This window comes from Nycticebus coucang, chromosome 10 (genome assembly GCF_027406575.1).
Source record: "Nycticebus coucang isolate mNycCou1 chromosome 10, mNycCou1.pri, whole genome shotgun sequence".
In the NCBI taxonomy this organism is placed as follows: domain Eukaryota; kingdom Metazoa; phylum Chordata; class Mammalia; order Primates; family Lorisidae; genus Nycticebus; species Nycticebus coucang.
Genome location: NC_069789.1, coordinates 57,931,851 through 57,958,476, shown reverse-complemented (window position 1 = coordinate 57,958,476; position 26,626 = coordinate 57,931,851). Strand labels below are relative to the sequence as shown.

Here is a 26,626-nt window from a genome sequence, read left to right as displayed (position 1 = left end):
CTCTAGTGTGGGACGCCCAGTTGACCTACCCCTCTAATGAACAGAGAAGAAACACATCACTACTGTAGCAACCCTTCAGCCCTGGAGCCATTGGGAGCCATTGGAGAAGACCTCTCACATGCTGGTCTTGGCTTTGATCGAAAGGAGAGGAAGCCAAGAAAGGGAAGGGATATGAGCGAAATCCAGCCATGCCCTCATCCCCTTACATCTCCTCTTCAGCTCCTTGGAGACTTTCCAGCCCCGACTTTCCCCTTCTCTCACACTGCTGGCTCTCCCCAACTTCCCACCATCTCCATCCAGCCTGGATGTCATGGACAACCCCACCACACCCCGTCTTCCCAACACAACCCTCAACTCCTCTCCCCTGTCTTCTCACTGCCCTCCCCTTGTCAGCCCCTGACCTAGAACAGAGCAGTCACAGTCTGTGCCTACTCCAGCACTGGGCTGATGGGGAGGACTTCTGCCACTCCAAATCCAGTCTCCAAGCTTAGCTGGGCCCTGAAGGCCCCCAAGAAGCTCTTCGAAGGTCCCCAGTCACCTGCCATTTGAAGGGTGTTCCAAGGCTTTCCCACCAATCTCAAGTCTCAGACCTGCCCTTCCTACCCAGATCTGATCTCTTAATAGAAGAAAAAAATAGAAAACATTAGGCAGGAGCTTTCCGAATTCACCCAAACATCCTACTCGCCAAATTTACCCACATTCTCACTTATCCTTTAATCTCGTTAGAGAAGCGGTGACCTTATCCCAGGAAGGCTAGTCCCTCTTCCTGGCTGATACTTCGTGTCCTCTCCCATCGTCTATAGTTCCTCATTCTCCTGAGAAGCCCAGATTTGAATCTCTGACTTTTCTCCCTGGGGACCCATCCCTTTACCCTCCTTTCCTGCTTGTGTCTTCTGTAGTCTCAGCATTCCCCGGCTCAGGCTTCTCTTCTTCCTGACCAAACATCCTGCCTGCAAACTTGTCTCCCCCGGCTTTCCCCACTTTCCAGCATCCCATTCACCCATCTTCTACAGTCTAGTTTCTGTTCCCATCCTCCCCACTTTCCTTGGGAAACTACTTTCCTAAATCCAGTACACACTTTCCAATCTTTAGCCCATTTGGCTTTTCTGCTGAAACCAACATTGTTGAATTTCTTGCTTCTTAACATCCCTCTTCCTTGCCTTCTGGAGTGGCACTCTACCCTGGTCCTGGCACCACCCAGCTCTGGGACTTTTTGGTCTTACTTTACCCCAGCCTCTCTTTCTTGATCCCTTCCTTAATGCTGGAGCTGCCTGAGACCCCTCCTGGTTTCTCCCTCACACTGCTGTGTGGTTCTACTCCACATGATGACTCCTAGGACTCTGTTTCCAGCCCAGGCCTCTTTCTTCCACCCCTGTCCTGTGCATCCCACTATCTGCTAGACATCACTCCCTGAATGTCCCATAGGGACCTCAAATTCAAATGTCCTCCTTTTCCCATACTCCTGATCTCTGTCAAACCCAGCTAGAAATTCTGAGATTTATCTTTGATTATCTTCTTCTCCCCTCCCCAATCTTCAAGCAGTAGATGAACACTCTTAATTCTGTTCCTAAAGATTTCTCCCATCTCTCCCTCCTCTTCACCTTTATTCTCACCACTTTAATTCAGATCCCTGTCAGCTGTCTCGCAGATTTTCAAAATTGCTTCCTAACTGTTTGCCACACCTCAAGTTTCTTCCCCCACCTTCCGCTCAAACTTCAAATCATTATCCATGGAGCTGCCAGAGGGACAGTTCTAAATGCTGGTCTGACTATGTCAAATCCTTGTTTAAAATCTCCTTTGGCTTCCAATGGCCTACAGGAGGAAGGCCAACACTGCTGAGCCTCACAAATAAGGCCTCTCTCCAGCCTTCCATTTGCCTTGCCTCACCCTCTGCAGCATCCTGGCATCCTCTGGATGCTCCAGGAAACCTGTATCCCAGAACCCACCTGTGTCTTTCTTTCCATAGACCTCTGCTTCCAAAGTTCCCTCCACTCTTCTCTCTCCTCCAGAACCACCTCCTCCTTGGGAAGGCACCCCCTGGACTCCCGGGAAAGCATTAGTTCTTTCCTCCCCGTGTTCCTTTAGTATTGTGCAAACATCTCAAGAATGTATTATGTTAGTTCATAAATGTTGATTGTTGTTTTCCCTTAAAGGGAAAAATCTGTATCTTGTTTTCTCATCTCTGATGCCTAGTGCTGCAGCAAACTAAGAGTGGACACAATAAAAGTTTAGAATGAGAGATGAAAAGAAGCTGGACAGCAAGCAAGAGTCTTAAGGAAGAAAGAACAGAATTAACCACTTCATCAGAACTGTGAGTGGGGCTTGTAGAAATTCAGATTCTAAGACCTTGCCCCAGATTCAGATTCTTCTGAATAGGAATCTCCCAAGGCAGGGATCAGGAATCAGCTGTTTTAATAAGTTCCTGTGAACTAGATAGTCCCAAGTCAGTGACCGAGGGGACTCCAGTTTTAATATAGGAGAAGTTTCATTATTAAAGAATCTGACCTAGGGTCAAGAACTTTAGTGATGTTAATTTCTAAGAAGATAATATAATTACAACATCAATTATGATAATGACATTGATAATTACAGAAGAAAGGCCTAAAGCAAATGTGGAAACTGAGAAACACCAAAGAGGAGCCATTGCCTGACCGAGCCCCCCCGAGAAGACAGTCTGGTGCAGGGGAAAAACAGTGCAGTGGCGCCAGCACCTGCTAGGCTGAATCCAGCTCTGATTAACAAGTGGTTTTCTCTCAGACCAGTACTTTCGATCTCTCTGGACCTCAGTTCCCCATCTGAAAAACGAAGGGGTTGCTTCTAAGGTTCCTTTCAGGGCTAATGTCTTGTGAGTGACTTTCTTAAGGAAGCTTATCAAGTGTGGTGACAGTCCAGGATGCTGGGCTTCTGGACATGCTACATCATTGGTAGATTTCGATCCTGGCAAAAGATGACTATAGCAGAAGCAGGCCAAGAGAGAGCCAGTAGGGCCACTCTGTTATAATGAGATTTTGCCCAAGCCATTTTGGTTTATGAAATTAATATAACAGTGCTAATGTATTGCTAAGAGGAGCAGCGGCTCTCTCTCTCTCTCTCTCTGAAGAATGCTAAATATACAGTGGGTGTCTTCTTTGTCTCGACCAAAGCCCCATAAAGGAGCAGGAAAGAAGGGAGAGGAGCTGCTGTCCTGGGGACACTGTGTCTGCAGTGAGGGAATGCCAAGAACTGAGTGGTACAGGCACGGTCTCCTAATAAATTGTCACTTAGCCCAAGGCACCCTGTAAGAAAGTCTGGGGGTTGAGGGAAGAGAGACCCACCTCTGGCCCTTTCAGTGGAAGAAGCTTAAACAAACTCCAGGCTGGGCATTGGTCTAGTCATCCTCCTGGGGACCTAGGTGGTGATCGGGGACAGGAGAAGGCCGGCACCTCCTCTGCCCTACCCTGCCATTCCAGGCTGGGGGAACGCTGGGCTTTGCCGGACTTTGACCCATTGAGGAAAAGGCGGGAGACATATTCAAACAGGCATCGTGATAAACTTATTAGTCATGGGCGCCAGTCCAGCCACCGCTTCCCCCACCTTCTCCAGCTTGCCCCCAGCCCCGCCACCTTTCAAGTTGAACAACTTTAAAGAAAAAAAAAATGAGGGAAAATTAAAAAAGCAGGGAAAGACCAACGTACTTGATGAAGAAGATTCTCCCACCGCCGTCAACTCCGTAGGCCCACCGGCCTGGCAAGTCCAGCCAGTCAATTTCATCGGCCATCTCCGTGTCCCCGCAGCCCCTCTGGAGCTCTGCGCCGGGACTCCAGGCTGGCAGGGGGCTTCCTACCCCGGAACCCCCACTTTCTGCCTCCTCCTAGAGGCCGTGATGGGGGAGGGGTCCGATGTGGGTCGGCTGGCTCGCGACGTACCTTCTGGGTCCCTGGCAGTGACTTTGCCCTCTCCCTGAAGGCGAGCTGGCCGAAAGCCGGGCAGCGGGAACAGGCAGGCACTTAACCCTGGCCCGGCCGGCAGCCCAAGCCCCAGACACCACCTGCCTCCTCTTCCACTCCAGGCTCCTCTTCGGACTGTCTCCTGAACTTTAATGACGGGCAATTAGCGCAGTGAGTAATTACGATGCCCCTCCTGCCGGGACTGTTAACGGGCAGCGCCGGGTCTCGGTCCCTCCTCGCTCTCTGCTGCCCGCAGCCTGGCGGAGCCGAGCGAGCGGGAGCTGGAACCCCGAGGATCCCTCCCCAAGGGAGCAGGTTGCAGTGTGTGAGCAAGGGGTGTTGCCTCTCGGCTCCCGGCTCCAGTCCCACACTTGAACCGCCGGCCGGGTGAGCGGGGCGGAGTCAGGCGCAGCCTCGGAAGGTAATTCACAGTCCCGAGAGTCGGCCGCAGCCCCGCGGCGCCCAAGTCCAAGCGCACGGTGCAGGGAACCAGTCAGACTGAGAGAGCTTTGAATCATGAACCTGAGGGACATGTCCAGCCAGCGAACGGAAACGGGGAAGTGATCAAACCTGGTTCTACTTGGTGGGAGGTTAGCAGAGGAACAAAGGTCAACAGCACGGAAGCGTGGCGTGGCTGTGAGCAGCCGTGAGGAGCCCTCAGAGCCCAGCTAAGATGTCAGCCTAATTAAGCAAGCCCGTCCTTACCTTCGTTTCTGAGGACTTCCTCCAAGAAGCCTGCCGTGCGTGACTAAGTAGAATCACAGGGAGACCTTAGAAATACTCAGAAGCCAACAGCTTTTATCTTTCTTTTCTCCATTCCCCCCTAACTTGCACCAGAAATGGAAAAGGAAAAAGGGTGGAGAGGAGAGAAGGGAATGTTTCTGTGTATAGAATGCAGAGAGCAACCATTCTTCATACTGCAGAATATCAAAAACGGTATTGCTGGAGCCCACAGTTCTTTATCAAAGTTGAAGTCCATCCTGCTTTCCCAGCTTACTTAGGACCTGCCTGTGGGGTTTCAATTGAAAGCACAGCTGTCTCAATCCCAAGACCCATGGGAATAACTAGACAGTGGAAGACATAGCTTTTTGTCTTTAAAGGAGCCCATGTGTCCCATGACAGTTGGCAAGTATCGGTTGAGAGAATACATGAAATGTGGGCATTCTGATTGATTGGATCCTGTCCCACCTAGGAAACTCTGATGCATCACTTCAGTGTCGACCCGTGTCACCTCTTCCAGGAAGCCATCCCTGATATACTCCAGACAGACTTATATGTCTGTATGTCATGACACCTTATGAATAACCATACAGTGATATTTATCACACTGTAATTTGACCCGTGATGTATTTGTCTGCCTCCATCTTTGGGCTGTGTGCTCCTCAGGGCAGGCGTTCCATCTTATTCATCCTTATAGCCCCAGCACCTACCTGGAGTGCCCAATCAATGTGTAATAAATGCCTAATATAGTCATTACTGGGAACTACTCTTAACTCTAACCACAATCCTGTACTTTAGGACCTTATTTAGAGGCATGCTGAATATAACCATCCACAACTTCGGAGGGAGGGGGAAGCGATCATTCCAGAAAAAGAATGGCCAATGAGACTTCCCAAATGAAGGGAAGGTGTAAGGTGTATAGATCTGATAGATGATGAAGCTAGAAGATGCCTCAGAGAACATCTAGTCCAATCCTCTTATTTTAAACACAGGAAATGGGGAAGCAGAGAAGGGAGGAGGCTGGTCAAAGTCACTCAGCAAGGTGGTGGCTGAACAGGATCTGCCCACCAAGGGCCCAGGCCAGAGCTCTTTCCATTACATCATTCTGACTCCAACACTGGAAACTAACACTGCCAACATATACAGGTGGATCTTGGGTGCCCAAATCTAAGTTGAGTCCACTCTCCAGAGCAGAAAAGAAGCAGAAACCCACAATACCCAACTCTTTTCTCCCTTCTCAAATTTCACAAATTTTTAGTAGAGAACATGGCATTTGACCGTAAAGCAGAGCTGCACCTGAGAAGCACAGAAGAGAATCTAGGTGCTCCTTAATTCCTGAATTGTGGAAGGTTGGTGGATCAAAGGAGCAGAATGCCTGCCAGGTTCTAGTCCCCAGTAACCAGCCATGTGAAACACCTGTAAGACTCATCCTGCTGATAAAGCATAGAGCCACCTGCCCAGCCCCTGTGATATCCGAGGATCTAAACAGCCAGAATTGCTGCCAAGATGCCTCAAGGGAAAATACCAAAAACCAGAGCACTCCCAGTCCAACCTGAGCAACCAGTAAGGGCAGGTGCTTAGACTGAATGTGGGTGGAAATAGGGGACAAAATGACATATATTTGAAAACATGTATTGCACCGCTGTCTTCTTTGAGTTTCTGTTGATCTGTCCACAAGATTTTTGTCCTGTTTAATTTCTAATCTAGTATGGAGTTCCTAGAAACATTTACCTACACAAGAAAAGGCAAGTGGTTGAGATTTGAAAGTTTATTACTCATTTGAAATAAGTCAGGTTTGAAAATGTTTTTCTAACTGTTGTGTATTCTCACTAGGATTTTTTTGTTGTTGTTATTTTTGGGTTTTGGGTTTTTGTTTGTTTGGGGGGCATTTTTTTTTTTTTGAGACAAAGTCTCATTCTGTCCCCCTGGGTAGAGTACAGTAGCATTATCATAGCTCACTACAACCTCAAACTCCTGGGCTTATGCAATCCTCCTACCTCAGCCTCCTGAGTAGTTGGGACTACAGGCAGGTGCAACTATATCAGGCTAATTTTTTCTATTTTTGGTGTAGATGGGGTCTTGTTCTTCCTTGGTCTGGTCTAGAACCCCTGAGCACAAGTGATCTTCCTATGTCAGCCTCCCAGAGTGCTAGGATTACACTGTGCCTGGCCCTGTCACATTGACATAATTTTAATATCAACTATATTAAAAATAATCAAATGACAAATGTCCTTATAAGAGACACACAGGGGAGATTTAACAGAAATAAGAGGAGAAAATAAAATGACCATGGAGGCAGAGATTGGAGTGACATGGCTGTAAGTAAGGAAATGCTGGTAACACCAAAAATTGGAAGAGGCAAAGAATGTATTTTCCTGGCCAGGCCTGGTGGCTCATGCCTATAATTCCAGTACTTTGGGCGGGTGAGGCAGAAGGATTACTTGAAGACTAGAGTTTGAGACCAGCTTGGGCAACACAATGAAACTCTAGCTCTAAAAGAAATAAAAACTTAGCCAGGTGTGGTGGCATATGCCTGCAGCCTCAACTACCCCAGAGGCTGAGGCAGAAGGATGACTTGAGCCCAGGAGTTCAAGGATGCACTGAGCTATAATCATGCCACTGCACTCCAGAAAGGGGGACAGAATAAGACCTTGTCTCTTAAAAAAAAAAAAAGTATTTTCCCCTAGAGCTTCCAGAGAGAGTATAGCCCTGCCAACACATTTATTTCAGACCTCCAGCCTCCAGAACTGTGAGAATATAAATATCTATTATTTTAAACCACTGAGTTTGTAGCAATTTTTTACAGAAGCCATGCAAAATTAATTCAGTACCTATAAGAAAATTATAGCTCAATGATGACTGAAATAAAGTCCTTTTGACCCCTGCCCTCTGCCACTGCATCATTGGGTGGGCTGGCCCCACCACCACCTCAGCTCCAGGAGGCCGGGGGATGGAGTGTGACACAGATCTGGCCAATTTGGCTCTCCATTCCCCTGGTTCAAGAAAGGACTCATGTCACAGACCAGATCAATGAGATTCAGCTTTTAACAGATCCCATAAATCTTAAGAAGCCCTTTTCCTCTTGGATTTGAAGCTGGCAGGTATTGTTTTCATGCTGCTAGGGTCCTCTTATGAGGAGAACCTATGTGAAAGTGAAATAAACACAGGAGAAAGTGGAACTAGAATATAGAGACTGGGTCCTCCTTATATCCTGTAAGTCCTGGGATCCAGCTTGCCAGAGGAGTCTCTACCCCTGAAATTTCCAGTCATAGGTGCCAATAGACACCCTTGTTTCCTTTAGCCAGTCTGAGTTAGGGCTCTGCCATTCACAGCTGAAAAATTCTTGGCAACTTACTGACCAATACAAGGGTCACCCCCCAAAAAAGTTTCTTTTATGTACTGGGAAAGCCAGTGAGATAATCACGTGCATTTTTAGTGACTCGGGAATGGGAACTCTTCTAAGAAAACCATAATTGTAGATCAAGAAAAGGTCTTAATGATCTGGTCTGCAGCCCACATTTTTCCCATGGAAGATACTAGAAAATTCAGGGAAGAACTCAGGGTTGTGGCGATTCCATGGCAGAGTGGGACCAGAACTCAGATCTTCCGAAAACCTGATCAGTAGAAAGCTCTATTTTGAAACATTTGCTATATATTTTTATTTATTTATTTATTTGTTCTGAGACAGAGTCTCACTATGTCACCCTGGGTAGAGTGCCATGGCGTCACAGCTCGCTCACAACAACCTCAAACTCTTGGGCTCAAGTGATTCTCCTGCCTCAGCCTCCTAAGTAGCTGGGACTATAGGCACCCACCACAACGCCTGGCTATTTTTTGTTGCAGTTGTCATTGTTGGTTAGCTGGCCCGGGCCAGGTTCAAACCCACTAACTTTAGTGTTCAAACCCACTGTGCTATGGGCCCTGAGCTGAGACATTTGCTATATAATTTAACATATTTGGCCCAGAGACTCACGCAATTACAACAAGATTATCATAGAGTCCTCTGCATTATAAAAGAATAACCACACAGTAAAATTTATTGAGAACTAATGGGTTTGTTTTGTTTAGTTTTGTTTTTTGTAGAGACAGAGTCTCACTTTATCGCCCTGGGTAGAGTGCTGTGGCATCACATAGCTCACAGCAACCTCCAACTCCTGGGCTTAGCTGATTCTTTTGCCTCAGCCCCCCGAGTAGCTGGGACTATAGGAGCCTGCCACAATGCCCAGCTTGCTAGTGTTTAATAGTTATGCTCACCCCCAAGCTAGGTCAGCAGCCACTGTTGACCTTTTCACAGGAACTGGGAACCAAAAGAAGGCAATGACCACCTCTGCTGGCATCAGAGATATGGTTGTGTAAATATACAAGGGTCCAGAAAGACTCATTGCTTAATTAAAGTCATGCTTCTATAAAGGCTTGAAAGAGGAGGATTTTGTTATAAAAACTGCCATTTTGCTCATAGTGCTGGCATCCAGTGGAGTGTAGATTTCTGAAGTTACCCTACAGCCAACTGGATTGAATTACATTTATTCCACAGCTATTTACTGAGTACCTCTGCAGTGGAGGGATCGTGCTAAGTGCAGGGGATGCAGGAATGAATAAAACCGAACATCTCTGCTCTTACCGAGTTCATTCATATTTAATACATAAATATATAGTCTCAGAAAATGATAGGTCTATGGAAAAAAACGGAAAGAGTAAAGAGAACAGGAAGACAGCAGTCACTGCTCTATCCGAAAAAGATTGCACCTATTTTATAAAGAGTGGTCAGGAAAGGCCTCCCTGAGAAAAAGGACAATTGAGCAAAGACTTGAAGGAAGGAAAAGAGCAAACTGTGTGGACGCTGGTAAAACAAGTTCTAGGCAGAGGAAAGCTAAGCGCCAAGACTCGAGGCAGGAACATCCTAGAAGTATGTGAGAAAAACAAGGAGGCCAGTGTAGCTGGAGCAGGGTGAACAAGGGAGAGAACAGGCGATGACGATGGAGGGGTGGAGGGAGGCCAGATCCTTCCGGGACATTGTAAGGAGCTTTGCTTTTATGCTAAATGAGATGGGAAACTATGGGGCATAGGAGCGGCATGTTCTGCCTGATTTCATGTTATGTAGAGGCGCACTCTGGCTGTGGTTTGGGACAGGGTAGTAGCCGAGTCCAGCTATGAAGCTATTCTGGTAACTCAAGACGTGATGATGGCCTGGTTCACGATGGTAGGGGTAGAAGTAGTGAGAAAGGTTAGATTCTGGGTATCTTTTAAGGTAGAACTGATAGGATTTGTTTATTGACTATAATTGGGGTGTGAGAGAGAGGAGTCAGGATGACTCCAAGGTGTTTTTGCCCTGAGCAATTGGAAGGACAGAGTTCCCTTTGATTGAGATGGGCGTAGACTGCAGGAAGAACAGATGTGGCAGGAGATGGGGGAAATGAGTTCATTTTGAGGATGCTAAGTTGGAGATGCCTACTAGAGATGCTAAGGAGCCGACTATACATATGTATAAGACGAGAGTCCCTCTGGAGTAGAGATATGCCTTTGGTGTTTTTTGGTGAGTAGATGGTGTTACAGCCATGAGATTGGTTGAGATCACAAAGGACATGAGTGTAGGTAGGGATGAGTGCTGAGAACTGGGACACTCCGACTTCTAAAGGTCAAGTTAATGTGAAGGAGCCTCCAAAGGAGACAATAAAAAGAGCCTAGGGAAATAGGAGAACAAGAGAGTGCAGTGTCTTAGGAGTGCACCTTGTGTGTGTTCACATCAGTCACAAGAAGGAATGTTGGACGAGTGGTGCTTGTGTTCTAGAAGGGCTGAGGTTAGGGTAGATTCTGTCTGAGCAGGAAGCAACTTGTACTCCTGTATGAAAGGGTGGAGAGGCAGCTCAAGTTATTTTTAAGTTGGTCTGAGCATGGGCCTAGGGAAGATGATCATTTTGGCTAATGAACCCTTTCTCACCGTAGGGAAGTGTGCCTGAAATGTGCTTCCTTCAGCTCCATCTTTCAAAGCCTCTTCTCAGGCTTCTCCTGGGAATGATGCCAGCCCAAGATGGCTGGATGATTTTGCCTGCCAGGACTATGTCATGGAGCAGAGAGTTGGCACCAGTAGCTGCCTAGAGGGGGAAGGGAGAGTTGAAACTGTCAACACAAGAGATATGGGCTGGGTAAAACCCAGAGGAAGGGCCCAGTCATCAACCTGCTGATATTTCTTCTCAGGGTCTCTTCTTGACCCAACAGCTTAGGTTGCTCTTTCTGTGCTGACTTTAATGTCTGTCCTGAGGGTTTTCTAGCAAATGGCAGCTGGTGCTGACTTTGGCATTTCATGGAATTTCAAATCCTATCAGTTCTACAGCACTTTGGTTTAGTTTAGTTCAATTAATGTGTAAGGTACCATTATGCCTCCATCCCTCTGTAAAAACCCTTCCCACTTCAGTCAACCAGCTTCTTCCCCTCTTGTCTCTGCCATCCACCAAACTGCTGGTCGGTCTTCCATACTCATCAAAGACCTTGGCTCCTGGTTCAGCATCTTCATCTCGCTCCTGTGTCTCCCTCTTACTCTTAGTGATTTCAGTGCTTAATGTGAATGAACTATCAAATGTTCTTTTTTTTTATTTATGTATTTATTTTTTATTTTTGTAGAGACAGAGCCCTTGGTAGAGTGCTGTGGCCTCACCCAGCTCACAGCAACCTCCGAATCCTGGGCCCGAGCGATTCTCTTGCCTCAGCCTCCCGAGTAGCTGGGACTACAGGCGCCCACCACAACGCCCAGCTATTTTTTGGTTGCAGTTTTGGCCGGGGCCGGGTTTGAACCCGCCACCCTCGGTATATGGGGCCGGCGCCCTACCGACTGAGCCACAGGCACCGCCCAACTATCAAATGTTCTAACCTCACAATACCTTGCTATCCTCACTTCCAGGGATATTCACCTCCACCACAACAAGCTACTCACACTCAAGGTCACACCTTGGACTTTCTCACCATTCAGATTTGCTCCAACTTGGAAAACATAAAACTCTAACATTCTACTTTTTGACTACAGTTTTGGTCCTTCTAACGCACTCATCCATTTCTTCCCTTTATACCAGTTCCTTGCCTTCTTCCTATAGCACATTTCCTTCTGCTCTATCAACCAAAGCCTTGTTTCTCTTACTGCATTATTTAGTTTAAACTCATGGCCTGTCACTTCATCCACTAGCCAATACCTTTGTTCACTCACCCTCAGCTATATCCACTTTACAAAACTCTGTTCTGGATTAATCTGTCTACTTTTCTGCTCCAATGCATAGAAAAATATCACACTAAGGGGAGGCACTTGTGGCTCAAAGGAGTAGGGCACCGGTCCCATATGCGGGTTCAAACCCAGCCCCGGCCAAAAACTGCAAAAAAAAGAAAAGAAAAGAAAAGAAAAATATCACCCTAAGCCATTGGGGGAAAATTAAATTGATGCCCCTGTAAATTTACTTTCTAGCCTTCCACATGCTCCTTGCTGTGTCTACAGTGACTCTCGGCAGCAGACTTCATCATTATTCCAGAGAAAATAAGAGCAATCAGAAAGAACAGCCTTAACTTTCACCAGAAAAGAACACCTTCACTTCAGTCTTTCTGTGCCCACTATTACAGTCTTTCTATATTGCTACTCATCTATCTCTTTCCTCCTATCCACATATCCCCAGTGCCACAAGTGCCTGTCCCTTTCTGTCTTCTCAGAAATCTTACTCCATCAATTATCTCCTCTCCCTTCTATTTTATTTTTTATTATTAAATCATAGCTGTGTACATTGATATGATCATGGGGCATCATTCACTAGCTTCACAGACCATTTACCAAGTTTCACATATACCCTTATAAGATGCACCGCTGGTGTAATCTCTCCCTTCTATTTTCAAGCTCTCCCTCACTTCAAGTTCTTTCCCCCAAGTTTATATTAATAGCTAAGCTCAATATTTCTACCATAGGGCAAAAACAAACCCTGTAAAATCCAACCTCATCTCACCCCCAATTCCTAACTGCCACCTGATCTTCCTTTAACTTTTTAGGTTTCTTAAAGGAGTGATCTATGAGCTTGATTTATCTCATTCTTTACCTCGTAGTTACTCATAATCTGGTCTCTGTCCCCGTAACTCCTTGAAAATGGCTAAAACTATTCTGGCAAGGATAAGCATTTACTTCCAGCTTTCTAAATTCAACACTTTTCAGTACTCATCTTAGGTGACTTCTCTGTCACATTTGACAGCTCTGGTCACAAGGGATGGGGGAGGAAGGGAAAAGGAGACATACCATTGTAAGGTGATCATTTAGATGTATAATATATATACACATACTTACACACACAATTATATACACATAAGGTACTATACATGAAGTGGTATATTATTTGAAGGTATATTGTGACTGTGACGACTTAAAGCTATATATCTAAACATTACAAGAGTCACTAAAGTCGAATAAAAAAAAGAGTCACTAAAGTCAGATCAAATCAAGAGGTATCGCTAATAAGCCAATAGTGAAGATAAAACAGAATTTAAAAAAAAGTCAGGGTGGCACCTGTGGCTCAGTGAGTAGGGCGCCGGCCCCATATACTGAGGGTGGTGGGTTCACCCGGCCCTGGCGGAACTGCAACAAAAAAAATAGGTGGACATTGTGGCAGGCGCCTGTAGTCCCAGCTACTTGGGAGGCTGAGGCAAGAGAATCACCTAAGCCCAAGAGCTGGAGGTTGCTGTGAGCTGTGATGCCATAGCACTCTACTGAGGGCGATAAAATGAGACTCTGTCTCTACAAAAAAAAAAAAAAAAAAAAAGTCAGGCTGGGCTCAGTGGCTCATACCTATAATCCTAGCACTCTGGGAGACTGAGGACAGTGGATTGCTTGAGATCACAAGTTGGAGACCAGCCTGAGTCAAAGCAAGACCCCATCTCTACTAAAAATAGAAAATCTGAGGCAATAGGATAACTTGAGCCCAAGAGATTGAGGTTGCTGTGAGCTATCATGCCTTGGCACTCTACTGAGGGTGACAAAGTGAGCCTCTATCTCAGAAAAAAAAAAAAAAGTCAAAGAGAAGGCAGGAAAAGGGGATGGAAAAAGGAATGGAATCAGATAGGACACACAGAAAACAAAATGCAAGATAGTAGATTTGAACTTAATTTTACCAATAATCACATTAAATATAAATGATCTAAATATTGCAAATCAAAAGGCAGACACTGTCAGACTATATTTTTAAAAAAGATGCAATTAAATACTATCTATAAGAAACTTACGTTAAATATAAAGACACAGATAGATTAAAAGTTAAAGGATGTGGGCGGCGCCTGTGGCTAAAGGAGTAGGGTGCCGGTCCCATATGCCGGAGGTGGCGGGTTCAAACCTAGCCCTGGCCAAAAACCAAAAAAAAAAAAATAGTTAAAGGATGAACATACTTCTGGCTATAGTAGCAAGAAAATATCATCAGGTGCAGTGATGCCTGTAATCCCAGCACTTAAAGAGGACAAGGTGGGAGGACTGCTTGATGCCAAGGGTTTGAGACCAGGCTGGACAACATAGGAAACCCATCTCTACAAACAAATGTTTAAAAGTTAGCCATGTGTAGTGGCACGCACCTGTACTCCCAGCTACTTGGGATGCTGAGATGGGAATATTGCTTGAGTTCCAGAGTTTGATACTGCAGTGAGCTATGATCATGCCACTGCACTTCAGCCTAGACAACAAAGCAAGACCCTATCTCTGAAAAAAAAAATAGCAAATATAAAACTGGATAAAATTGCCAAAAAGAAACATTTCAAGAATCTGAAAATAAAACAAAGGCAGACCAAAAAATGAAAAGTGTTTGCTTATTCTTAAAAAATTGCTAGTTAGCCGGGCGTTGTGGTAGGCACCTGTGGTCCCAGCTACTTGGGAGGCTGAGGCAAGAGAATTGCCTAAGCCCAAGAGCTGGAGGTTGCTGTGAGCTGTGATGCCACGGCACTCTACCGAGGGCAACAAAGTGAAACTCTGTCTCTTAAAAAAAAAAAAATGCTAGAGTTTTAGGTATGAAGTGTTTTAAAAAAAAAAAAAAAGAAATTGAGGCTTGGCACCAATAGCACAGTGGTTATGGTGCCAGCCACATAGAAGATCCAGCATCTCTGGCTTCTATCCACTAGACACCAGCAGCATTCCCCCAGTTGCAACAATCACAAATGTCTCCAGACCATTCCAAGTGTCCAGTGGGGGGGGACAAAATCAGGAAAAAAAAAAAAAACAATTACAAATCTATATGCACCTAGCAAAGAATCCCAAAACACAAATAGCAAAAACTGACAATAGTGAATGTAGAAAAAAACAAACAATTCAGCTCAACAGATATAGTTGATATTTTGATATTCCTCTCTTGGAATATCAGTTGACAAAAACAAAGTAAATCAGCAAATATATAAAGGACTTGAACAGATTGTCAAACAACTGGACCTAACCAACATATAGAAAACATGTCATCAAGCAATAGCAGAATATGTCAAACATATATGGCATATATGGACCATTCTATAGGGTAAACATGTTAGGGCATAAAACATGTTTCAGCAAATTTAAAAGGATTAAAATCAAAGTATGGTCTTTAATCACAATGAAATGAAATCAGAAGTCAAGAAATTTGGGAAATCTCAAATGTTTAATTTGGAAATTAAACAACATACTTCTAAACATAGCCATGAGACACACATGAAATTAGAAAATATCTTGAACTAGATGAAAATAAAATAGCTAACACAGTGCTTATAAAAAATTTGCTGTACAGCTAGGAGACAACAACTAAAACAAATAGACAACCTTCAGAATGGGAAAAGATATTTGCGTATTATGAATCGGACAAAGGCTTGATAACTAGGATCTACAGAGAACTCAAATTAATCGACAAAAAAAGACCCAACCCCATTCATCACTGGGCAAGAGACATGAATAGAACCTTCTCTAAGGAAGATAGGCGAATGGCTAACAAACATATGGAAAAAATGTTTATCATCCCTAATTATCAGAGAAATGCCAATCAAAACCACCCTGAGATATCGCCTACCCCCAGTGAGATTAGCTCACATCACAAAGTCTCAAAGCTGCAGATGCTGGTGTGGATGTGGAGAAAAGGGAACACTTTTACATGCTGGTGGGACTGCAAACTAATACAACCTTTTTGGAAGGAAGTCTGGAGAATCCTCAAAGAACTCAAATTAGATCTCCCATTTGATCCTACAATCCCATTACTAGGCATCTACCCAGAAGAAAAAAAATCATTTTGGCCTGGTGCAGTGGCTCACACCTATTCTAGCACTCTGAGAGGCTGAGGCAGGTGGATTTTCTGAGCTCACAGGTTCCAGACAAGTCTGAACCAGAGTGAGACCTCATCTCTAAAAAAAATAGCTGGGCATTGTGGTGGTGCCTATAGTCCCAGCTACTTGGGAGACAGGAGAGCCCAAGAGTTTGAAGTTTCTGTGAGCTGCGACACCATCTGTGAGCTGCGACACCATGGCACTCTACCAAGGGTGAGAAAATGAGACTCTGTCTCAAAAAAAAAAAAAAAGTCCTTTTATCCTAAGGACATTTGCACTAGACTGTTTATCACAGCTCAATTTACAATCACCAAATTGTGGAAACCAACTAAATGCTCACCAACCCAGGAATGGATTAACAAGCTGTGTTATACCAGGGGTTCTCAAACTATGGTCCACAGGCCACATGCGGCAGCCGTGTGATTGTATTTGTTACCACTTTGGTTTTTTTACTTCAAAAGAAGACATGTGCAGTGTGCATAGGAATTTGTTCATAGTTTTTTTTTTTTTAAACTATAGTCCAGCCCTCCAACGGTCTGAGGGACAGTGAACTGGCCCCCTGTTTAAAAAGTTTGAGGACCCCTGAACACCATGGAATACTACTCAGCCATTTAAAAAGGTGGAAAACTTTACATCTTTTGTATTAACCTGGATTGAGTTGGAACACATTCTTTTTTTTTTTTTTTTTTAGAGACAGAGTCTCACTTTGTCACCCTCAGTAGAGCTGTGGCATCACAGCTCACAGCAACCTCCAGCTCTTGGGCTTAGCCGATTCTCTTTCTTCAGCCTCTCAAGTAGCTGGGACTACAGGCGCCCGCCACAACACTCGGCTATTTTTTGTTGCAATTTGTCTGGGGCTGGGTTTGAACCTTCCACCCTCGGTTTATGGGGCCAGCACCCTACTCACTGAGCCTCAGGCACTGCCCTGGACACATTCTCCTTAGTAAAGCATCACACAAATAGAGAAGCGAGAATCCAATGTAGTCAATGCTAATATGAAGGCAGTGGAGAGGGGAGGAAGGAGGAGGAGGGAGGGTCACAGTATATGGCACACCTCTTGGGGGTGGGGCACAGTTATAAAAGGGACTTTACCAGATGGTGCCTGTGCCTGTGGCTCAGTGGGTAGGGCGCTGGCCCCATATACCAAGGGTGGCAGCTTCAAATCCTGGCCAAACTGCAAACAAAAAATAGCTGGGTGCTGTGGTAGGAGCCTGTAGTCCCTCCCTCTCAGGAGGCAAAAGAATTGCTTAAGCCGGAGTTGGAAGTTACCGTGGGCTGTGACACCATGGCATTTTACCGAGGGCGATAAAATGAGAACCGGCCAGCTCAGGTGTATGTGGTTGGCGCCTTAGCCACTTGAGCCACAGGCGCCAAGTCATTGAGCCCAAGACTTTGAGGTTGCTGTGAGCTATGACACCACAGCACTCTACCCAATGCAACATAGTGAGACTGTCTCAAGAAAAAAAAAATTTAGAAAGGGGATCAAATTAAATCCAAGGAAATTAGAAGAAAATAGACTATAAACCAGAAATTAATGAACCAGAACACACAGCAAAGCAAAATACAGAGAGAAAAGACAATGAAACCAAAAACTGGTTCCTTGAAAAGATCAATAAAATTGATAAATCTCTAGCCAGACTGATAAGGAAAAAAAGAGAAGTCATAAATTACAAAGAGCAGGAATGAAAGAGAAGATATCACTGATCCTACAGACAAGTCAAGGTTGCCTACTCCCACTACTTCTATTTAACTTTTTACCGGTGTCCTAGCCAGTACAATAAAGCAAGAAAAAAGAAAGAAAAGGCGTACAGATTAGAAAGAAAGACGCAAAACTGTATTTATTGTAATATGTGATAATCTATATAAAAAATCTTAACATCACAGGACATAAAATATACAAAAATAAATTGTATTTCTATACTAGCAGAAAGGAAATAAAAACTTAAATGAAAAAGTATAGAGCCAGGTGTGGTGGCTCACGGCTGTAATCCTAGCACTCTAGGAAGCTGAGGTGAATGAATTGCCCTAGCTCACAAATTTGAGACCAGCCTGAGCAAGAGCAAGACCTCATCTCTAAAAATAACCATGCGTTGTGGCAGGCGCCTATAGTCCCAGCTACTTTGCCTGGGGCTGAGGCAAGAGAATAGCCTAAGCCCAAGAGTCTGAGGTTGCTGTGAGCTGTGACGCCATGGCACTCTATCCAGGCAACTAAGTGAGACTCTGTCTAAAAAGAAAAAAGAAAGAAAGAAAGAAAAGAAAAAAGTATAATTTACAATAGCATAAAAAAATAGAAAATATTTAAGGATATGGTAACAAAATAGGTACAAAATTAGTGTACTGAAAATTGCAAAATATTTACAAGAGAAATTCAAGAAAATTAAAACAAATGGAGAGAAATATACTGCATATGTTACAAATCAAGACTCAATAGTGTTAAGATCTCAACTCTCCTTAAATCAATCTATAGAGTCAATGTAATCCCATTCAATGCCCCATCAGGCTTTCCTTTTTTTTTTTTTAATAAGCTGGTTCTAAAATTCAAATAGAAATGCAAAGGGCCTAGAATAACCAAAACTATTTTGAAGAAGAACAAAGTGATTTCAAGATTTACTATAAAGTTTACAGTAATCAAGATGATGTGACTTTACTGCCCATTCCGCAGCCTGGGCCTTGTCCCCGCTCTGTGCCACCCGCCAGGGCCACCGCGCCCTCCCAGGTTCTCCAGAACTACCACTCCTACAGCGAGGCCGGCGTCAACCGCCTGATCAACCTGAAGCTCTATCCTTCTGCGTGTACCTCCCCAGGGCCGCCTACTTTGACCCGGACGACGTGGCTTTGAAGCAGTACGCCCGCTACTTTCTGCGCCAGTGGAGGCGCTTGATGCAGCTTCAGAATCAGCGCGGGGGTGGCTTCTGCCTTCGTGAAATCAGGAAGCCTGACGACTGCGAAGACTGGGAGTGCGGCCTGGAGGCCATGGAGTACGCCTTACATCTGGAGAAGACGACCAAAACCTCCTGAACGTGCACCAGCTGGCCACCGACAAGGGCGATGCGCAGCTCTGCAACTTCCTGGAGAAGCACTGTCTGCAAGACCAGGTCAGAACCATCAAGGAGCTGGGCGGCTTCCTGACCAACCTGCGCAGGCTGGGAGTGACAAGGAGAACTGAACTGGGACTCCTCACAGCCAAAGGGGCTTCCCTGGGGTAGGCCACCAGTCCAGAGGTGCACATTGCCCTTTCAGAGTGTTCGCTTAAGTGTTTTCCTTTTTGTTTTACCATTGTTTCCAATGAAGTTACCTTGTTCTTGAAGAAGAAAAGACAACTACATCACAAGAAAGCTGGACTTATCCTAAGAATACAGAATTTGAGGGTGGCGCCTGTGGCTCAAAGGGATAGGGCGCCGGCCCCATATGCCAGAGGTGGCGGGTTCAAACCCAGCCCCGGCCAAAAAGTGCAAAAAAAAAAAAAGAATACAGAATTTGTTTAACATTCAAAAAGAACAGTAACTCACCTTACTAACAAATTAACATACATGTGATTTCAACAGATGCAGAAGTCATTTGACAACATCCAAATTTTATTCCCCAGAAAAACTCTCAGCAAAATAGGAATTAAAGAAAACTTTCCCCCACCAGATAAAAAACAACTACAAAAAACATACAGGTAGCATTATATTTAATGGTGAAAGACTGAATGTTTTTACCCTACTAAAGTTTGAATGTGACTCCCCAAAAGCGTATGTCGGAAACTTAATCTCCAATGCAACAGTGTTGGGAGGCGGACCCTAATGAATGGATTAATGCCAGTTACTAAAGACCTTGAGCCTGCAATTTCAATCTCTCCATGTGTCTTCCCATCTTTTTGCCCTTCTCCCATGGAATGATTCACTTTACAAGGCCTTTGCCAAATGCCAGCTTCTCAATTTTAGACTTCTAAGCTTCCAGAACTGTGAGTCAATAAATTTCTGTTTGTTGCAAAAAGAAAGAAAGAAACAAACAAACAAACAAAAGATGATGTGCTATTTCTGTAAGAATAGAGAAAATAGATAAATGAGGGAGACAGAGAGGTTAGAAACAGACCCATCTACCTGGTCAATTGATTTTTTTTTTTTTGGTTGCAGTTGTCATTATTGTTTAGCAGGCCTGGGCAGGGCTCGAACCCACCAGCTTCGGTGCATGTGGCCAGTGCCCTCCTCACTGAGCAATGGGTGCTGAGCCACGGTCAATTGATTTTTGACAAATGTGCCAAAGTTGTTTAATGGAGAAAGGATAGTCTTTTCAATAATTGAATATCCACATGCAAAAATATGAAGCTCAATCCTTTACCTTCATATAATATACAAAAGTTAGCTCAAAGTGAATCATAGACTTAAATGTCAGAGCTAAAACTATAAAACTTCTAGAAGAAAACATAAGCAAAAATATTTGTGATCTTGGCTGAGGGGAATATTTCTGAGATCTCTGGAAAAGCATGGGCTATAGAAGAAAACTTGATAAACTGGACTTCTGCAAAACTAAAAAAACTTTGCTCAAATGACAGTAATAAAAAAATGAAAAGGCAAGCCATATACTGGGAGAAAATATTTGTAAAACATATGTACCATAAGGGACTCATGTCTAGAGTATATTATTTATTTATCTACTTATTTGTCTATTTATTTATTTATTTTTATTTTTTGTTGTTGTTGTTTTTGGCTGGGGCTGGGTTTGAACCCACCACCTCTGGCATATGGGACCGGCGCCCTACTCCTTGAGCCACAGGCGCTGCCCTACTTATTTATTTATTTTTAAAACAGGGTCTCACTGTCTTGCCCCCAATAGAGTGGCGGCGTTATAGCTCACAGCAACCTCAAACTCTTAGGCTCTTGCTTCAGCTTCCCAAGTAGCTGAGAGAACAGAGGCCACCACAACACCCAGATATTTTATTTTATTTTATTTTTTGAGACAAGAGTCTCACTTGGTCACCCTTAGTAGAGTGCAGTGGCATCTTCGCTCACAGCAACTTCAAACTCTCGGGTTCAAGTGATTCTCTTGCCTTAGCCTCTCAAGTGCTGCTATTAAAGGCCTGAGCCACCAAGCCCGGCCCAGCTATTTTTTTAGAGACAGGGTCTCACTCTTGCTCAGGCTAGTCACCCAGCCATTAGAAAAAAAAAGAAGTACTTTTATAATATATAAAAAATATATATTAAAGTATATATATATATATTTTTTTAGACAGAGTCTCATTTTGTCACCCTCGGTAGAGTGCAATGGCATCACAGCTCACAGCAACCTCAAACTCTTGGGCTCAAGCAATTCTCTTGCCTCAGCCTCCAGAGGAGCTGGAACTATAAGCACCCACCACAACGCCCAGCTATTTTTTTAGAGACAAGGTCTTGGTCTGGCTCAGGCTGGTCTAGAACCTGTGAGCTCATGCGATCCCCTCTCCTCGGCCTCCCAGAGTGCTAGGATTACAGGTGTGAGCCACTGTGCCTGGCCCCACAATAAAATTTTTTTTGAAACAGGACAGCACCTGTGGTTCAGTGAGTAGGACACCAGCCCCATATACTGAGGGTGGTGGGTTCAAACCCAACCCCGGCCAAACTGCAACAAAAAAATAGCCAGGCGTTGTGGCGGGTGCCTGTAGTCCCAGCTACTTGGGAGCCTAAACCCAAGAGCTAGAGGTTGCTGTGAGCTGTGATGCCATAGCACTCTACCAAGGGTGACAAAGTGAGACTCTATCTCTTAAAAAAAATTTTTTTTTTTTTAAAACCAATGTCCTTAACCATGTTGGAAAACTAGATATGAATGAATGATATCCTGCCTAATTAAAGTGTCTTTCATAACACTGATCATGTTTCAATGAACCTTCTGCTATCACTTAAAATATCAGTAATGAAAGACATTACATTAACTGATTTAAAGTCACCACTAATAATGCTAGCTTTTCTTTTTTTTTTTTTTGAGAGAGTCTCACTATGTCGCCCTTGGTAGAGTGCCATGGTGTCACAGCTCACAGCAACCCCAGACTCTTGGGCTTAAGCAATTCTTTTGCCTCAGCCTCCCAAGTAGCTGGGACTACAGGTGCCCGCCACACTGCCCAGCTATTTTGTTGTTGTTGTTGTTGTTGTTGTTGTTGTTGTTGCAGTTGTCATTGTTGTTTTAGCTGGCCCAGACTGGGTTTGAACCTGCCAGCCTCAGTGTAAGTGGCCGGCATCCTACCCACTGAGCTACGGGTGCCGCCAATAATGCTAGCTTTTCAAAAATATCTCAAATGTTACAAATAAAAAATAATGTATATATTGAAGATGAGCCTTTCACCATTTGATTTCCACTTTGAAAGAAATGAATCAATAAATTACTCAATTGTTTTGTTGAAGAAAGCTTTCTAGTAAAAAGAAAGAGGCTGCGGAAATTGTCACCTGAACTTTTAAAAAGAGTTTATTTTTCATTTAAGATATTCTAGTCACCGTGAAGAGAACCCTTCCACCAAAGAGGTCACAGTCTACAGGATAAAATAAAAAAGCAAACCACAATTGCAAGTCAATGTGATATGAGTATGAACAGTGATAAAAAGGTATACAGAGCGCTGTAATGCTGAAAATAAGATGAAGAACTCTACAGATCCAGAGAAGGAGTCATCATCAGGAAAATCTTTAGAGAACATAAAACCAGATCAATGGAGGTAAATATTCCCAAAGAACCCAGAGGGGTCTATACAGAGGAGGAGGTATAAGAAGGGGCATTGGCGGGTGGTGCCTGTGGCTCAGTGAGTAGGGCGCCGGCTCCATATGCCGAGGGTGGCAGGTTCAAATCCAGCCCCGGCCAAACTGCAACAAAAAAATAGCGGGGCGTTGTGGCGGGCGCCTGTAGTCCCAGCTGCTGGGGAGGCTGAGGCAAGAGAATCGCGTACGCCCAAGAGTTAGAGGTTGCTGTGAGCCGTGTGACATCATGGCACTCTACCCAAGGGCAGTACAGTGAGACTCTGTCTCTACAAAAAAAAAAGGGGGGGGGTGCATTGGCTTAACTTTAACTTACCATCCATTTGAAATAACCTAGGAAATTAATCGCAAGAACGTGTGCCTGCTTCCACCCTTTAACTTCCCAGCTGGAACTTTCTTCTGTAATTCAATATTCCTCTAAAAAATACTTTCCCTCAGACAATATTGGGTTACACCCCAACTGAGATGTGACTTGCAGCAGCAAATTGTCCTGGGGAAAGAAACCTATTCAGAGGTGTATATCTATAAAATGTGGCAATCAGAAGTTAAAAAACAAAAACAAAAAACTCCTATGTAAATTCATAGAGGTACAAAAAAGAAACCCCAACTCTCCCTACTCAGTCAAATCAAGCAGAAACAAAAGAAAGGATAAACACAATAATATCGTTGAAAGTTGCCTCAGTCACTACAGGACAGGGAAATGATATGCAAACACATTTCTGGACACATGGGACAGTGCCTCATCTAGGTTTGTTGATTTCAGCTCATATGGAGCTCAATCATGTTGATTTCAGCTTATACCAACCTACCTAAGAGCAGTCCTAGTTGTCTGCCTGGTCTTGGCAATTAGCTCCAATAGGGAAACAGACAATACCAGCATGAAATCTCAGCCCAATAATTCTTTTCTTCTTCTTCTTCTTCTTTTTTTTTTATTGAGACAGAATCTCACTTTATTGCCCTTGGTAGAGTGCCATGGCATCGTAGCTCACAGCAACCTCAAACCATCACAACGCCCAGCTATGTTTTTGAAGATGGGATCTAGCTTTTGCTCATGCTGAGGCAATCCACCTGCCTCAGCCTCCCAGAGTGCTGGGATTACAGGTGTGGAGCCAGGGCGCCCCACCAGCCCAATCATTCTTGAGACTTTTTTCCTCCTGTCAGGTACAACTCTGTCAGCAGACATTGTGATTCTCCATGCTGAAAGCAATGTGCTGTTACATTCTCTTCTGTTGCAAAGACTGCCCTGATGCACAGGAATGCAATAGGAAACTGAATGCTGAGCAAATAGTTAAGTGAGGTAAAGTGCTAACTGGAAAATCTCTAACACATAAAACTCAGCAAATATCAAACATCACCCTCTTAGATCTTACTTCCATTCTCCTAAATCACCATACTCATTTTGTTCTCCCTCTGTGTACATCAGGAAGAATCAGTTCATTTGTGTTCAAATACAAATCGTGTTCATAAGGAACAGCCCCCACTTCTGGGTAATTACCAGAAAGAGGCTGGAGTCACCCTGGGCTTGACAGGCCTCAAATAGGCAGGGCAGGGTGGTTTTCCAGTTTGTTTACACGCGGAGGGAACGACCTCCAAGGGACCAAGAGCCATCAGTTAGTAGTTATCAGGCATCCATCATGCATTCCAAGATGGCAAGTAACGCCATCTTGTGGAATCAACAAAGCATTTCTGGAAACCCAAAACCAATCTTATGTCAAAAAGTAGAGCCTGAATCCGTGGTGTGGTGGGAAGAATACTGGTACTTCAATACAGTATATTAATTCTGGAAAAGAAGGGTCTCAGCTGATTTGCTCACATATTAAATTCATAAATTAACATGCACCTTATTAATGACACTCAAATTAATTGGTGTGGTATCCCTAGCCAAATTGAAAGTGTAATTATTTTCTACAAATTTAGTTAGAGCTTACTGCAGCTCTCTAAGGACCTTTAAATTCTGTGATTCTGCATCGTCTATGATTGTAGCACATTTTCTGATCAGACATGGCTGTGTTGATAAAAGTTCAGTAAAGGCTATATGAGATGTGACTTTAAGAAGTTATAGTAGGCCGGGTGCAGTAGCTCATGCCTGTAATCCTAGCACTCTAGGATGCCGAGGTGTTTGGATTGCTTGAGTTCAGGATTTCAAGACCAGCTTAAGCAAGCGCAAGACCTTGTCTGTACTAAAAAATATAAATAAATAAATAAATAAACAAACAAACAAACAAATAAAACTAGCTGGGCATGGTGGCAGAATCCTGTTGCCCCAGCTATTCAGGAGGCTAAGGCTCTAGAGTTTTAGGTTGCTGTGAGCTATGATGACGTCTACCCAGGGTGACAGAGTGAGACTCTGTCTCAAAAAAGAAAAGTTACAAACTCATTCAACAAAGTTACTATTAACATACCAAGTATAATTCTAGGCTCTTGGGGGTCACAGGTCATAGCATAAACAAGATCCCCGCTCTCATGGAGTTTAAAGACTAGTAAGGGTGAAAATAAGAAACAAGTGTTAAAAAGATGAGGTCAGTGAACATAATTTTTTTTTTTTGAGACGAAGTCTCATTATGTCACCCTCGGTAGAGTGCTATGGCGTCACAGCTCACAGCAACCTCCAACTCTTGGGCTTAAGCAATTCTCTTGCCTCAGCCTCCCAAGTAGCCGGGACTACAGGCGCCCACCACAACGCCCAGCAATTCTTTGGTTCCAGTTGTCATTGCTGTTTAGCAGGCCCAGGCCAGGTTCAAACCCTCCAGCTTGGGTGTATGTGGTTGGCCCCCTTCCCACTGAGCTACAGGAGCTGCCCAAGTGAACATAATTTTAAAAGGTAACATGGCTGGGTGCAGCGGCTCACACCTGTAATTCTAGCATTCTGGGACGTCCAAGTGGGAAGATTGCTTGAGCTCAGGAGTTTGAGACCAGCAAGAGCAAGACCCTATCTCTACTTAAACAATAGCAAAATTTGGGCAGCAGCTGTGGCTCAGTGAGTAGGGCGCCGGCCCCATATGCTGAGAGTGGCAGGTTCAAACCTGGCCCCAGCCAAACTGCAACAAAAAATAGCCGGGTGTTGTGGCAAGAGCCTGTAGTCCCAGCTACTCAGGAGGCTGAGGCAAGAGAATCGCCTAAGCCCAGGAGCTGGAGGTTGCTGTGAGCTGTGATGCCGTAGCACTCTACCGAGGGTGATAATGTGGGACTCTGTCTCTACAAAAAAAGAAAAAAGCAAAATTCCCCAGGACTCGTGTGGTGCCTCTAGTTCCAGCTACTCCGGAGGCTGAGGCAAGATCACTTGAAACCAGGAGTTTGAGGTTGCACTCTAGCCTGGGGCAATAGAGTGAGACCCTCTCTCTGAAAAGAAGACTTAACTAGAAGCAACATCATTCAGCTTTACTATCACCTCTTTCTTGGGCCCTGAATGTCACTGGGATGTTTCTGAAAGTTAATCCAGTCTCAAAGTGTAAGTATTCACCCAACATTTCAATGGGAAAATCTGCAATAAGCTCTGTCCAAGAGTCAAGAACTCAGAGTTCCTTTCCTCTTGCTAAATAGTTATCTCTGGCAATGTGCTACTCTTTTGCTATGAAGGTCTCCATCGTTCTTCTAGGTAAGGATCTATAGAACAGTAGTGAAAATAAAATATTCATCAAATAAAGACACAAGGAAACTGGAAGAAAAGGATACTACTGACATGAAGGGAAGGGTAATAGACTAAAAGAACTTGAAAAATTGCTCCAAAGCTGCTTCCTTTTGTTTAATTTTCTAGGTCTATGGTAAATAGATTCTTAAGTGTCATTAAATCTCTAGGGTGTCCTCCCCATGGGTCAAGCAACCTACTTCTGACAAACCTAGTTTCCCCTATCTTTCCCTAGTGAGATGGAGTCTGTGAGTGATAAGACACTGCTGTGGCTTAAATCGCTGACATAGTACTACATAACACCCACCCACCACTACCCTCGACTGCTTTCTCCAGTCCATTGTAGAATGTCTTTTTGAATTCCCTGTAGTTAAACCTGTCAC

At 44.3% G+C, this 26,626-nt stretch overlaps 1 protein-coding gene across 7 annotated transcripts in view; it reads right to left on the bottom strand.

The window, feature by feature from the left end:
• PLEKHA6 (pleckstrin homology domain containing A6) overlaps window positions 1-4,475 on the bottom strand; it is a 159,986-nt gene extending 155,511 nt beyond the window's left edge. For 3 of the 7 annotated variants that reach the window (XM_053605226.1, XM_053605227.1, XM_053605228.1), the window contains exon 1: window positions 3,675-4,475. In XM_053605226.1, coding sequence (XP_053461201.1) covers window positions 3,675-3,757 — 83 coding nt within the window. In that variant the 5' untranslated portion in view covers window positions 3,758-4,475. The remainder of the gene's footprint in view (window positions 1-3,674) is intronic. The other 4 variants (XM_053605230.1, XM_053605231.1, XM_053605232.1 and 1 more) reach the window with 2 other exon arrangements.
• Between the last annotated feature and the right edge of the window lie 22,151 nt (window positions 4,476-26,626).